At 37.5% G+C, this 13242-nt stretch overlaps 1 protein-coding gene across 7 annotated transcripts in view; it reads left to right on the top strand.

The window, feature by feature from the left end:
* GRIA4 (glutamate ionotropic receptor AMPA type subunit 4) overlaps window positions 1–13242 on the top strand; it is a 329847-nt gene that overhangs the window by 267111 nt on the left and 49494 nt on the right. For all 7 annotated transcript variants that reach the window (XM_045018837.1, XM_045018818.1, XM_045018828.1 and 4 more), the window contains 3 exons: window positions 1407–1777; window positions 4751–4949; window positions 10567–10814. In XM_045018837.1, the coding sequence (XP_044874772.1) occupies window positions 1407–1777; window positions 4751–4949; window positions 10567–10814 (818 nt within the window). The remainder of the gene's footprint in view (window positions 1–1406; window positions 1778–4750; window positions 4950–10566; window positions 10815–13242) is intronic.

The raw sequence follows: 13242 nt of genomic DNA, 5'->3' as shown, positions 1-13242 counted from the left end.
GATTTGTGGCACAGTACTGTATTTTAATAAAACATCCATCAATGTAGTCAGTGTGCTGCATCAGCATGACCTCCCTCCACAAGAGCTTTTACTTTTATCAGAGAATTTTATTCCAGGTCTAAATTAACAAATCTAAGCAACCTGGCATAATACAAACAGGCTATATGACAGCAGGCAGTATGACAGATTCTTTTTTTTTCATTCATGAAGGATAACCATGCATAGTGATTTCATCTTTTTTGATAGAATGTCTGTGCAGCTCCACTGGCCAAAACATCCAAGCGGGGGCAGGGGAATAGTCCAAGGCTGCATCCATGAACTACAGTGACCTCTGTACAAAGGCAATGCTAGAGCTCCACTCCTGGGGATTGAGGATCTGTTCCAAATGAATCCCAGAGAGATTCCCTGTACAAAACTATTCAGCTCAGGCTTCGCATAGGGGCCTGGAATTTGGACCTATGGGGCTTTTCTATGCTACCTGTGGGAAGAAATAACTTATCACCAGCTCTATCGTACTTACTAAGGAAACAAGAGAGAAATTTAGGCCAATATCTTATTTTCTCATAAACCAAGATATACATTATTTATTTTTTATTAAGTATTCGTGCTAGAGACTCACCTAGAAACCCAGTCAGGATTGGCATTTCCAATATAAACATACTAGATCCACGTATTCATGTGTTCATCTCAAATTCAGGTTTTCCCCATAAACTGTAAAGGTGGTGGATGGAAGCACCACACTTTTTCATTTCCATTCCTAACATGCTGCCTTTTAACATGATCTAAGGTAACATCAAAACAAACGTATGAACGCCCTGATCCTACAAAGACTTAGGCATATACTAAACTTTACGGGTTTAAATCTTTGCAGCATCCAGGCCTTAATTTGTTTCTTTCTTTCATTTCTATGTTTCTCATACTATTTGGAGTGCACACTGGGATCATTTATTTGCTTCTTTTCCTGCAGGAGGGATCATATCAGACAGAAAATTTGGTTATAAACTGACTATAACTCATGGTTTTGTAGACAGAACTAGTACTCCGCACATTTGGTGGGGATAGCATGATTATTATCATTTTTGTTTTAGGTTTACTTGTTTTTTTACTTATCTTACTTTAGCAACCTAGGTGATGGCTCAAATGATCTGTTTTAGGATTTTATTCTGTAACCCATCACCATAGTATCTGAGCCTTCCACATTATTTGTACACTAAATTATCTGTATACTTCCTATAAAAATATAAACTTGCATTTTAATTTAATAATTGATTACATTCATGAAAAGAACACATAAATAAACCTAACAATGAGCTAGTGTTAACGCTGTAATTTTGGAATTAGCTGCTTAGATGATTTTATAAACCAAATTCAATTAATCTATGCACCTATATTTCTTTTTCTTCTAGAAAGCAGAGATTGCTGTTGCACCTCTGACCATCACTTTGGTACGAGAAGAGGTCATTGATTTTTCTAAGCCTTTTATGAGTTTGGGGATATCCATTATGATAAAAAAGCCCCAGAAATCTAAACCAGGAGTGTTTTCCTTCTTGGACCCTTTGGCGTATGAGATCTGGATGTGCATAGTCTTTGCCTACATTGGTGTCAGTGTGGTCCTGTTCCTAGTTAGCAGGTTTAGCCCATATGAGTGGCACACAGAAGAGCCAGAGGATGGGAAAGAAGGACCCAGTGATCAGCCTCCCAATGAGTTTGGCATATTCAACAGCCTCTGGTTTTCCCTGGGTGCCTTTATGCAACAAGGATGTGATATTTCCCCAAGGTTTGTGTCAAATCTTTTAACTTTTGCATTTTATCTTCAACACTGATGATGCCAAGGTGCATAAATTCTTCCTTCTCTTCTTTTACTGGTAGTATGTAGAAGTTCAATGTTTGTAGAGTTTTTCCATTTAGAAACTATAGAGTATTAGAGAAACTGTTTAGGAATTTTATCACTATTGGTATTTTTCAGACTTCAGTGTAAATAAATCAGGAACAGTTACTTATTTTCTCAGCTGATAACTTGTACGCATTGGGGCAATTCCACTGACTTCATTAGTACTATACAAGTACTAAATCTTACCCGTTGTATCACAGTAGTAACAGCATGCTTTTATGCTCTTTGATCTGTGTAAATGAATTTCCTTGTTTTGTTTCATATTAAATTGTACAGTCACTGCTTGCAGTGTATCACTGTGTATAAGAGAGAAAATGCTTTTTGTGACTGTTTCTGATAAATACTATATAATTGCCAAACTTAGAGTTGGACCTGAGCAATCAAACTTCTGCGGGAAGTTTTATTTGAATCACTCACCATCAGCTCATTAAACGTTAAGGCCAATTTTTTCCAACGTGGATGCCTAAACTTAGCATTAACAGTGGGATTTTCGAAAGTGTTCAGCACTGGCCTAACTCTGCTGCTGTTGAAATCCATGGTAAAACTCCCATTGATTTCAATGAGAGCAAAATTAGCCCAATGATGAGCATTTTTCAAAATCTCATTCTAGAGGCAAAATCCTGGATCACATATTCACTTTGCAATCTAAGAGAAATAGCCAACTTAAAAATACATCATCTCTTTACCTTTTAAATACCTTTGTTTTGTTTTTAAAATGTGATATGGATTTGTTGGTCAAAATCATGACCCAGAAACAGCCATCTTGTTAGCAGACATTATGAAAACGTAGAAAGTTCTGCTCAATTCAGCTATATCCTTCCTAGTCAATTTCTTAGCCCTTTCTTGGGCAGACTTCCACCTGTGTAAAATGTCAGCAAAAGTGAGTGTTGGATTTCCCAATGGTGACAACCTAGTGGCAAGTACATAGGATTTTGAACCAGGAACTTCCAAGTTCTCACCTTGTCTCTGACACTGAATTCTTGTGTCGTCTCGGGAAAGTCACCTAAGGTAAAATTTTCAAAAAGTGTCTAAATGACTTAGGACCCTAAGTCCCATTTTCAAAAGTGATATAGGTAATTCAAAGCCTTTCTCATTGAAAAGTCAATGGAACTTGGATTCCTAAGTATTTACACCCCAGATTTAAGTGTTGCTGTACTTAGCATTGCAATGCCTCACTGATTTAGGAACACCAATCCCTTTTATAAAGGAGATTTAAGTTCCTAAGTCAGTTAGGTGTTGCAATGCTGAGCATGGCTAATACCTAAATACATCTAAAAATGTGGGCCTTAGTCAATTTTGAAAATGGAAAAGTTCATTGAAATCTGTGGTTGTTAGGCACCTAGGTGCTTTTGAAAATCCCAGTAAGCACCCATCTACCTTTAAAATCTGGCTATAAATTACTTATGTGTTTTTTTAAAAATTACCTTTTGGCCTTAATACTTCAGCCTCTACTCAGATGAGTCTCTTTGAAGTCAAGTTTTACTAGAGTAAAGACTGCAGGATAGGCCCATTCACCCATGGACTTCAGATTTCTAATCATATTTCTAATCTGTAAAATAATGATAATCCTTCTTCATCCAACCTCATAAAACTAGGGTGAAGATTAATGAAATAATATGCTCATTAACAGGAGAATATTCACTGTTAATATGAAAAGTATTATATACAGTACAATGTGAATATTATTCAACAACCAAACATGCTTCTGCTTGTGGCCTATTCAGGAGTCAAAGCCAGGTTTCCAGAGGTGGTAGAACTAATTCGTTGCATCACCTAGCTCCTAGAGCCTTTCTAGTTTCATATTATTATTTAATATTTTAAGGCAATGTATATGAAATAAAACAGTATGTATCTCAGTTTTGTTTGCTACACTAAATAAGGCTGTGAAGAGGACTTTTCCTTTCAGAACATATCCTTAGATAACACAGAGAGGAGGAAGGATGATATTGTGCATAAGGCAACTGAGCAGGAGATATAAGAGCTGGGTTCCATTCCTGGCACTACCACAGATTTCTTGTGTGACCTTGGGCAAGTTACTTAAACTCTCTGAGCCCAATCCTGCTCCCTTTGAATTTAATGGCAAAACTTCCTGACTTCAATGGCAACAAGAGCAACCTTTTTTCTGCCTGTTTTCTCATCTGTATAATTGGCAAAGTATTTACATTAGAGAAGTGGCGTAAGGCTAAATATTCATTAATTTTGCACAGCATTTTCCTCAGATGACAGGTGGCACTGAAATGGAAAGTATTATGTATTACTTATTTATTGTCACTATTCCTGTTGTTGTTATGCACAGCTTCTTAAATAACTTAAATAACATGAAACTACGGGTTTTCAGACAGCTGGAGGAATATGTACTCAGGTTGTTTTCCTATAAGTGGAAAATTACATATAAGTGGCAATCGTGTTCTAAAACTACATGCAGCATATTGTACACTCACAGGAGCTTGGGGACTTTGAGTTTTGTTTTATATTTTAGAAGGAAGAATAGAGGCCTCCTTGCTTTACTATTTTCACTCTCCAAAAATAGATACTACTTGTTACAAATCCTGTATAGTGTAGTCTAGCAGCCATTTTCTGTATTAAAAAGTATCAAGAGAACAACCACTAGAGAGTATTTGCAATGCCTTGTACAAATAGCACTGTTTTATACTGCATTTTAAATTCTAGGCCACATAATTTATGAGGGGAGTGTTGTTATGAAATATACAGTAGTATATTAAACTTAGAAAATCTCACACCTATTGACTGTTACTTATTAATAAATACCCAGTAATAATGATATCTCTCACTCTCTCTTTCTCTTTCTCTCCTTGACATAAGAGATAGGAAAATGTGCATTATCTTATTCATGTTTAGATCCCTCTCAGGTCGCATTGTTGGAGGTGTTTGGTGGTTCTTCACACTCATCATTATTTCATCATACACTGCTAACCTCGCTGCTTTCTTGACTGTTGAGCGAATGGTCTCGCCCATAGAAAGTGCAGAAGACCTTGCCAAACAAACCGAAATTGCATATGGAACACTGGACTCAGGGTCAACAAAAGAATTCTTCAGAGTAAGTTGGCATGCTTAATAAGGACCATCCTCCCTACAGACAAGTTTACGATGAAATGTTCAGAATGCTGAAATAATGTTCCTTTACAAATAATTATGTTGTGGTTTGTAGTTCCTGCAATACTGAGGTTACAATTTTTACCTCCAGCACCACTTGTTGGCATTTGCAGTCATTTTAATTTATGGAAAGCTTATTGCTCTTGACACATCAGGCAAGGGAACAGCACTGAGGGACAGTGGAACCAGAGATAATTAGAGCAGCATTGCACTACTGATTCATCTCAAGCTACAGTACTGAAATAATATCCAGCATTGAATGAGCTGTGATGATGATAGGAGTCTTGCTGTTTTGCTTCTACCTATGGGTTTTGCTGGGGACTCTTTTGCTGAGGGGAGGCATATGAAGCCTGGTGACTGGATAAAAATTTTACTAATTGCTGACTTACATAGAACATGGAAAATGTGATGTTTTTGTGGGTTTGGCACATTAGAAAACAGTGTAAATGACCAGTCATATGAATTTGTTGTGTGCTATCTCTATTGATTAGTTCATTTTCATTTGCTTTCCTATAGCAGTGTAGTTGGGATGTATTGTTCTCTTCTCTCAGCAGTTTCGAGGCAAAAAGCACTGACATTACCAACAGTACATAAGAACACTGATCACTCCTTCTGCTTAGTTTTCTGTCTCTAGCAGTTGGAAGTACAGCCCAGTTGGCTGAACTGGTATAAGTCTTAGTGTTTTCACGTCGTTTTTTGCTAGATGTTGTTAGCCAGTAGCCTCATCTGAGATTAATTAAATGCCAGGTGTTAGCTAAAGTTCATAGAGAAAAGATGTTTTCAGTAGAAACAAGGAGTTGGAATGTTGTTTTTTTCTTTTCATTAAGTCTTGTTAAAAGGACACTGTCAAATGCTGGGGTGTTCCTCTCTTCCCTCCCTCCAACACCCTCAAAAAAAAAAAGATAGACCACTGGGATTTGTCTTCAAACTGAAATCTCCCAACTAGGTATACAATTTTAACAAAACTTAAATGTGGTTCCTAAATTACTGACAATATCCCTTTGAGGATTTGACATAGAATCTGCTAAGCATTCCTAATATGTCTATAGTTAGGTATTTTACCACAGGAGATGCATGGCGATATTTTAGAAGACTTTGTAAAAATGTTTTAGTATGATTTTACACCAGTACTGTGTCCATCAGTATGGTAGACACCTTATTGAACATAGGGCTAGAAAGGTCCCTGACTCAGAGATTTTACAATCTGGAACTCTGATCTTGCAAACATCTATTCATGTGTTTAGCCTTATGTGCAATCCATTCTTCAGTGTGTGTTACATGTCCCCTCTGTACCCACTCCATAGAGAAGCTGGGTCTGTTACAACTTATAGCTCTGGATCTAGAGGCTGGCCAAGATGTTGGCTATCAAATACATGGGGGCTTGTCTGGGATTTGAACTGCTGTGATCCTGTGATGCTCCAGATGAGCTTCCTTTGTCCTGAGGCAAGTGTAATCCTCTGACCACTATGTGTTATGAGTATCAGAGGGGTAGCCATGTTAGTCTGGATCTGTAAAAGCAGCAAAGAATCCTGTGGCACCTTATAGACTAACAGATGTATTGGAGCATGAGCTTTCATGGGTGAATACCCACTTCGTCAGATACTCCAATATGTCTGTTAGTCTATAAGGTGCCACAGGACTCTTTGCTGCTTTTATGTGTTATGAGGATGCCTTGGTGCCTGAGCTACAAAGTCTGGCTCTTTAACTAACTGCTGAAGAGTCATGGTTCTAGTTTTGCAGATTCCAGGTTCGATCCCTGGTGTAAACCAAAATGATGACCATTGCATGTGAGTAGTTCCATTAACTAAGCTAACACAATAAGGGTAATTAAAATATATAAATGGGCGAGGAATAAGACAGGTTTATATATTCTTAATCGTTCCCCATTATTTTTTAATATACTTCACATGCCCATCGTAAAATCTCACTTCTTGTAGGCAACGCTGTAGAGTGAGTGTATAGGGATTTGAAAAAAAAAACCCAAAAGAATGGGACCCTTTTTCTGACGCTTCCATAACACTTTGACAAACTGCAATTTTGAAATAATGAGGTCAGCTGCTTTGATATAAGGACGAGCTACCAATCTTAGCCACAATACTTTTGTCATTTTTTTCTAATCATGCTGTAAAGATAACTACTATATTGTGCTTTAACTCTGTATTCTATGTAAATAACAAGAGCCATTTAAAAAAGAAATAGCATTTTTGAGTTCACCTGTGGTAAACACCATTCCTTCACTTTAATCTTTGGAAATTAAAAGAAAAGCAGCAAGATCAACTGTGTCTCTGTATTTCCCCCCTGTATTTTAGAACATAAAAGCAAACAAGACAAAAGTAGTCACAAAAACTAAATGTAACTGCACATATAAATGTGAAGCTTTAACAAGCACTAGGTTAGCTGAAGCACTTTGTTTAAATCATGTATCTAAAGGCTTATCTTCAAAAGGGCTCTGATCTATGCAGTGTTGCCGTGTCTATTGCTAAAAATACTTAACAAGAAATATAGGAGAAACAATAAAGTATTTCCAAAGGGATGCAAACATCTTCCCCTAAGTGTTTTACAGTACAGATATTGATAAACATTAAAGAAAAACCCCACCTAATTCGCTCGGTCTAGCATTCTAAAAGGTTAGAAGACAAAGAGCATGTCTCATCATTTGGGGGCTTCATGCTCTTGGTTACCATTTTATTAATAATTACCATCTCGATGAAAAAGGATCACTCATGACCCTGAATGTATGGGGTCCAAATGTCAGAAAATCTACATTAATTTGCAATCTGCTTTAGTTCTGATTGATCAGCAGAGAAAAAATGTTGTTTTTAAAAGTCAACTTAAAAGAAAAACAGAGTTCCTTTCTGACTGTTATTAAAGCTGGCTGGAAGCTGTGAAAGCTGAATGTTGAGAGCAGTTTGCTCAAAGGCAGAGAATTAAATTTCAATTATCTTGCAAAAAAAAAATCCTATATGAAAAGTAGCATTGTCAAGTATGAGAATTCAAACCACTCACTATTTCCTTATATTATAGTATGGAAAATCTATTGGCTTTCTGTCTGGTTTTCATTCTAGTTTAGCTTATACTATATATTGAATGTTAATGCTGACAGAATTATTCAGCTGAACGTTGCAGGCTTGACAGTGTTTCTATATAGATGAGGACTTGTTAGAACTTCAGTGCTTTCTATTGTTTGCCTGGTGGGAGAAGGAAACTGATTTACGAAAAAGGTTTTTTTAAAAGGACCTTCTTTCGGAAATGTAGCCACGATTTGCTAAGACAGAAGAGTGAAAATTTTACCTTAATTTATTGTGTTTTAGTTTTAAGAGAAACCAGTACACTATATTTCCTTATCAAGAATCTAGCACTAAAAACTTCAGGAATGATTGGGAAGTAGAGATAGATAAAGACACATCAACATTCTTGATATGGAGCCTGATTCAGCACTGCAGTACTCCAGTTTTAGACCACTCTAACTGAAATCAGTGGAGTTACCCCAGTGTAAAATAGGAATAATACAGTGGTGAATCAGGCCCAGATCCTGCTCCTAGTTACACAGGTATAAATGCAGAGTAACTCAATAGTTATCATGGCTTATGGGCACTACGGAAGTAGTATGAATTGATACCAGGGTAACAGCAGCAGGAGCTGGTTCTGTGGACATGACTAGCTGTGTAGGTATTTTTGATAGTTAGAATTTTTTAGCTGTCAGTATTTTTTCCATAACAGTATAAAATGGAGTGCATGCACCAGCTGAAAAAACTGAAGAGATTTTGTTAAGCTCTTACACAAGGCATATTCATGAGATGCTGTTCACTAGCAAACACTGATAAATGTTCCAGCCACAAAGATGTTTCCTTTCACCATTCTCCTGTGCAGCCGAGACATTGTTCTCTGGCCACATTACTAATACAATTATTCAGTAATTGGTACAGATAAATACTTCAGGGAGTTTTTCTTTATCTTCTACAGAGTTTCCATACTGACTCTTTTTAAGGTAAATCAATTTAAATGAATACTTAATTCCTTAGTTCCACATTTTCTTGTAAAATCTCCCCAGTTCCACCCACTCTGCCTGTCATGGAACAAGGTGCAAGGTGCTGAGAAACCTCAACTCCCACTGAAGTCAGTGGGACTTTAGGACTGAGTCAACATCTGTTCCTATTCAGAAAAGCACTTAAGCACATGCTTAAGTCCCACTGATGTAAGGTTAAGCACATGCTTAAGTGCTTTGTTGAATATGGATGCACATAAGCATTTTGCTACTTTGCGGCCTGGAGGCACTCAGCACCTCCCAGGAGTGCTAGTACCTTGAAGGACTGAGCACAAAAACCTAATTCTGCTTCAATGGGAACTTCTTTCGACTTGTACAAGAGCTGGATGGAGCCCCTTAGAAACGTCTAGTTTCACTAAAAGGAGCCTTCTCCTCCCATGACAAAGAGGAGGGGAGAGCTGGCGTTTGTTCAATAAAAATGCCGATTGATGTATAGCTGCCAACATTTTAAAAGTTGTGCATTATCTAGGTTTGAATATATGTATCCATGTTGTTGGGGGGAGTAGGAGAGCAAAGGTAGGTGGCTTTTAATTGTACATGTTAAATATGAATGGCAAATATGCAAAGCCTTATTCCTGACAATAGAATTCTTTCTTTCTTTCTTTCTTTCTTTCTTTCTTTCTTTCTTAATAAAGTTTTAGATAATTACAATAACAAAAAAACAATACCATCTTTTCCCATCATTTGTAATTATGCTGAGCACTCACCAAGGAGACAGATTTACAAGCAATCTACAACAAGCTGTAAATGTATCATACATTTCTGGCTAAGGGCTGCAGCACTGGTACAATCCTGAGATGATAGGAGGAAGGGCTTGGTAGGCTAAGGGTCACTGATATTGGAATTCTCTCTCCCACAACACAAACGAAAGACCAAGACGCCATGTCTTTGAGATCAAAGCTCAATACACCATTTTGTTTCCTTTTTAATAGTGTGTGTGCACATCTGAGTTTTGTTTATATTTGTTTTCAGTGTGGGGTGTATTCCGAAGTAACTACTCAGCCTTTACTCAAGCAAAACTTACTGATGGCAATACGAGTTTTGACTGAGTAAAATTGAGCATTAAAACTGAGTAAGGACTTCGATATTTTGTCCAGTATTTGTGGGAGGCCTGTTTTCTTTTTCTCTTTCGCCTCCTCTGTGGATTTTAAGGGATATATTGCCCATTTGTAAGTTTTGGCTTGAATTTTCAGTCACCCTAAAATCCTTTTATTCTGCTCTGGAAGCAAAAACTACCTTTGTGTAGCTGAGACTTCAGGCCTATGATTGCAATTATTTTATTAAGGCTCCCAGAGGCTACAGGGTGCCTACAATTAATGTTTGTTGTTATTATATTATTGTTATTTATTGTTTCTTTTAAAATAACCAAAGCACTCAAGGAAATCTCTTGCCCAGGTAAAATTGTCCAAAACCTGCTGGTGTGAGGGATCAGCTTTGATCAATTGTACATTGAGTTGTGGTGCTTTCGATGCCTCAGTGTCTATGATGTATCTAATTTCTCTTTAATTTTCTCCAGAGATCAAAAATAGCAGTGTATGAAAAGATGTGGACCTACATGAAATCGGCAGAGCCATCAGTGTTCACTAGGACTACAGCTGAGGGAGTAGCCCGTGTTCGCAAATCCAAGGGCAAGTTTGCCTTCCTCCTGGAGTCCACCATGAACGAATACATTGAACAGCGAAAGCCGTGTGACACCATGAAAGTGGGAGGAAATCTGGATTCGAAAGGCTATGGAGTAGCCACACCCAAGGGTTCTCCATTAAGGTGGGTGGAATAGTATAACAATATAACATGTGTTGTTATAGTATTCCACCTTCCCTGATGTCCCTGATATAGTTCTTTTTGTGTTGTGTGTGAACATGGTATGTTATGTTTTCTTTTACTCCATTTCATATTTTTGATCAACAAGGAGGTAACAGTTTCCAATAGTGATGTAGATTTAATAGCTATCGTTGACGTATCTTGCAAGGCCATATAAAAACCAAACTGGTTGAACACTAGCTACTTCGTCAACCTAAACAAATGTTAACAGCAGCTGTTCTAGCTCACCTGCTTATTTCACCAAATTCAGCCCTATGTTGCATAATATCAGTAATATTCCTACATTTTATGTTTTGGTTATTGACTCTGGCTGCTATTTTCTAGATAAGAAGCTGCTTGTAGCATCTTATTTCAAACGTCAACATTTAGGAGATAATCAGTACCAGTGATTAATTCATTAAAACACCTTCTTATCTAGAAAAAAAAATCTAAAATTTGTGTTTCTAGCATTATGCATTTCACGAGTTCCTTCGGACTCACTACTATTCACATTTACATGAGCACTCTGAAATTAGAAGATAAATTATTCCAAAATGACTTTAAAAGGAATGAGGCTTATTCAGTCAAATAGGAGAATTTCTGGCTTACAGGCAAAGCATATTTGTTTTTTATTTAAATCTTTAAGATAATAACATTAGAGGTGTCAGATGTGTGGTAAAATTGGAAGCATTTTAACACACATCTGATACCTCTAATTTTATTATCCGAAAGATTTAAATAAAATAAATGTTACCTGCATGATCACCACTCTGAGTTACTTACAAGAGGCTCTGATGAGGCAGATGTATGGAAGAATTAGGTGGGTTGAAAGTGAGACTTGCAAGGAACAAAATAAGAAAAGTGTGTGCAATCAATGGTACTAGTTAGGAGGAAATAGAAAAGAGAGCCACCTGTCCATAGGCATAATTTCCATGTCTACAAAATAAAACCTCATATTTGGTGTAAAGATAATGGGCCCGATTCTGAACTCACTGGTTTTACACCATTTTAACACCATTGACTTCAGTGGGGTAACTCTTGTGTTACACTTGTATAAGTGGGAGGAGAATTTGGCTCATTTTATCCACACCAAAAGGAAAACAGCAATGTAATGTGAATTAGAGCATGCTCAAGGAAAAATCAGGCCAGTTATTTTGGTGCCCAGATATGAATTTTGGTCCCTGACTGTAGATACCATTGAGATTTGAAAGTTTGGGCCTTTGCAACTAATGGAGTGGTAACAGAAGGTAGCCTAGAAGAAGATAGAGAGAAATGAAAAAAACAAAAATGTTAATAATAATTAAGGAGATGGAGATGGAATGTCATGGGGTAGGGAGGGTTATTACAGTTAAAAGGCAATAGAAATGGGAAAAGCAAAAGCAAATTCATTATGTCAGTGTGTTTTTGAGATTCATACGCCAGAGATATTTATTATGTGTTAATATCTCTTTCTCACTGTTTCAGGCAAACTACAGCTACAACTGCTAGGCAGCACTGCAATTATGACTAGAGCTTGCATCTCAAATAGTAGAGAAATACCCACTGATGATGTACTCTTGCTTTACGATGCCAAAGCCTAAGCAAAATCACTAGTATGCATCTTAGCGGCTGTCAAGTCTCTCTTAGCTGTGGATTGTTTCCTGTGCATGTTTTATACGGCTTTTTAGTCAATTTCACTGTCTTCTTCACAGTGTCTGCCACCAATGGCAAGAAACAATCAGCTGTAATAACCATTAGCCCGTGGAGATTTTTTTCAGTTTGGCGGATTGGACAAAAGCAGCTAGGGGGAAGGGGGACCAAGCATGAAGCAATTATGTATAAGGTCAGGGGTAAGGGAGCCTGGGAATATAGTACAACAGCAGATGGAACAGAGGAGGCTTCTCAAGTATGTGTATAAAATGCTTGCAAAGATCCAGGTTGACATCCTCTCTCCACTGACATCAGTGGCAAAGCTTCCATTGTCTTCAGTGGGGCCAGGATTTCACCTGAATGGGTAACACTGTAACAGCATCCCTATGATAGGGGATGAGATCAACTGCATTTGTTTTTTGAGTTCCACTTTAGCGCACCATAAAAATAATTCCTACCCAACATAAAAACTAGACCAAACCGTCTTTCAGGCTGCCCCATCTGGCTGTCTTAACATCCATGCTTTTCCTGAGCCTTATTTTCACATGTTCTGAGCTGCTTATGCTCCTACTGAAGCAATTCCACTCCATCTCATCCCTCCTCAGCCCAAGTGATAAAACCTCAAGTAACAGATCAGTGCTCCTAACCTATTGAAAAACATTAAGAAACCCACTTATTGTTCTGAAAAGATATATGTGAATAACCGATAATATCTCACATTTGTAACACATCCATCTATATAATATATACAAACACTAGAGAT

Source organism: Mauremys mutica, chromosome 1 (assembly GCF_020497125.1).
Source record: "Mauremys mutica isolate MM-2020 ecotype Southern chromosome 1, ASM2049712v1, whole genome shotgun sequence".
NCBI lineage: Eukaryota > Metazoa > Chordata > Testudines > Geoemydidae > Mauremys > Mauremys mutica.
Note: the sequence above shows the minus strand (reverse complement) of the source record. Positions and strands in the feature narration are given on the sequence as shown.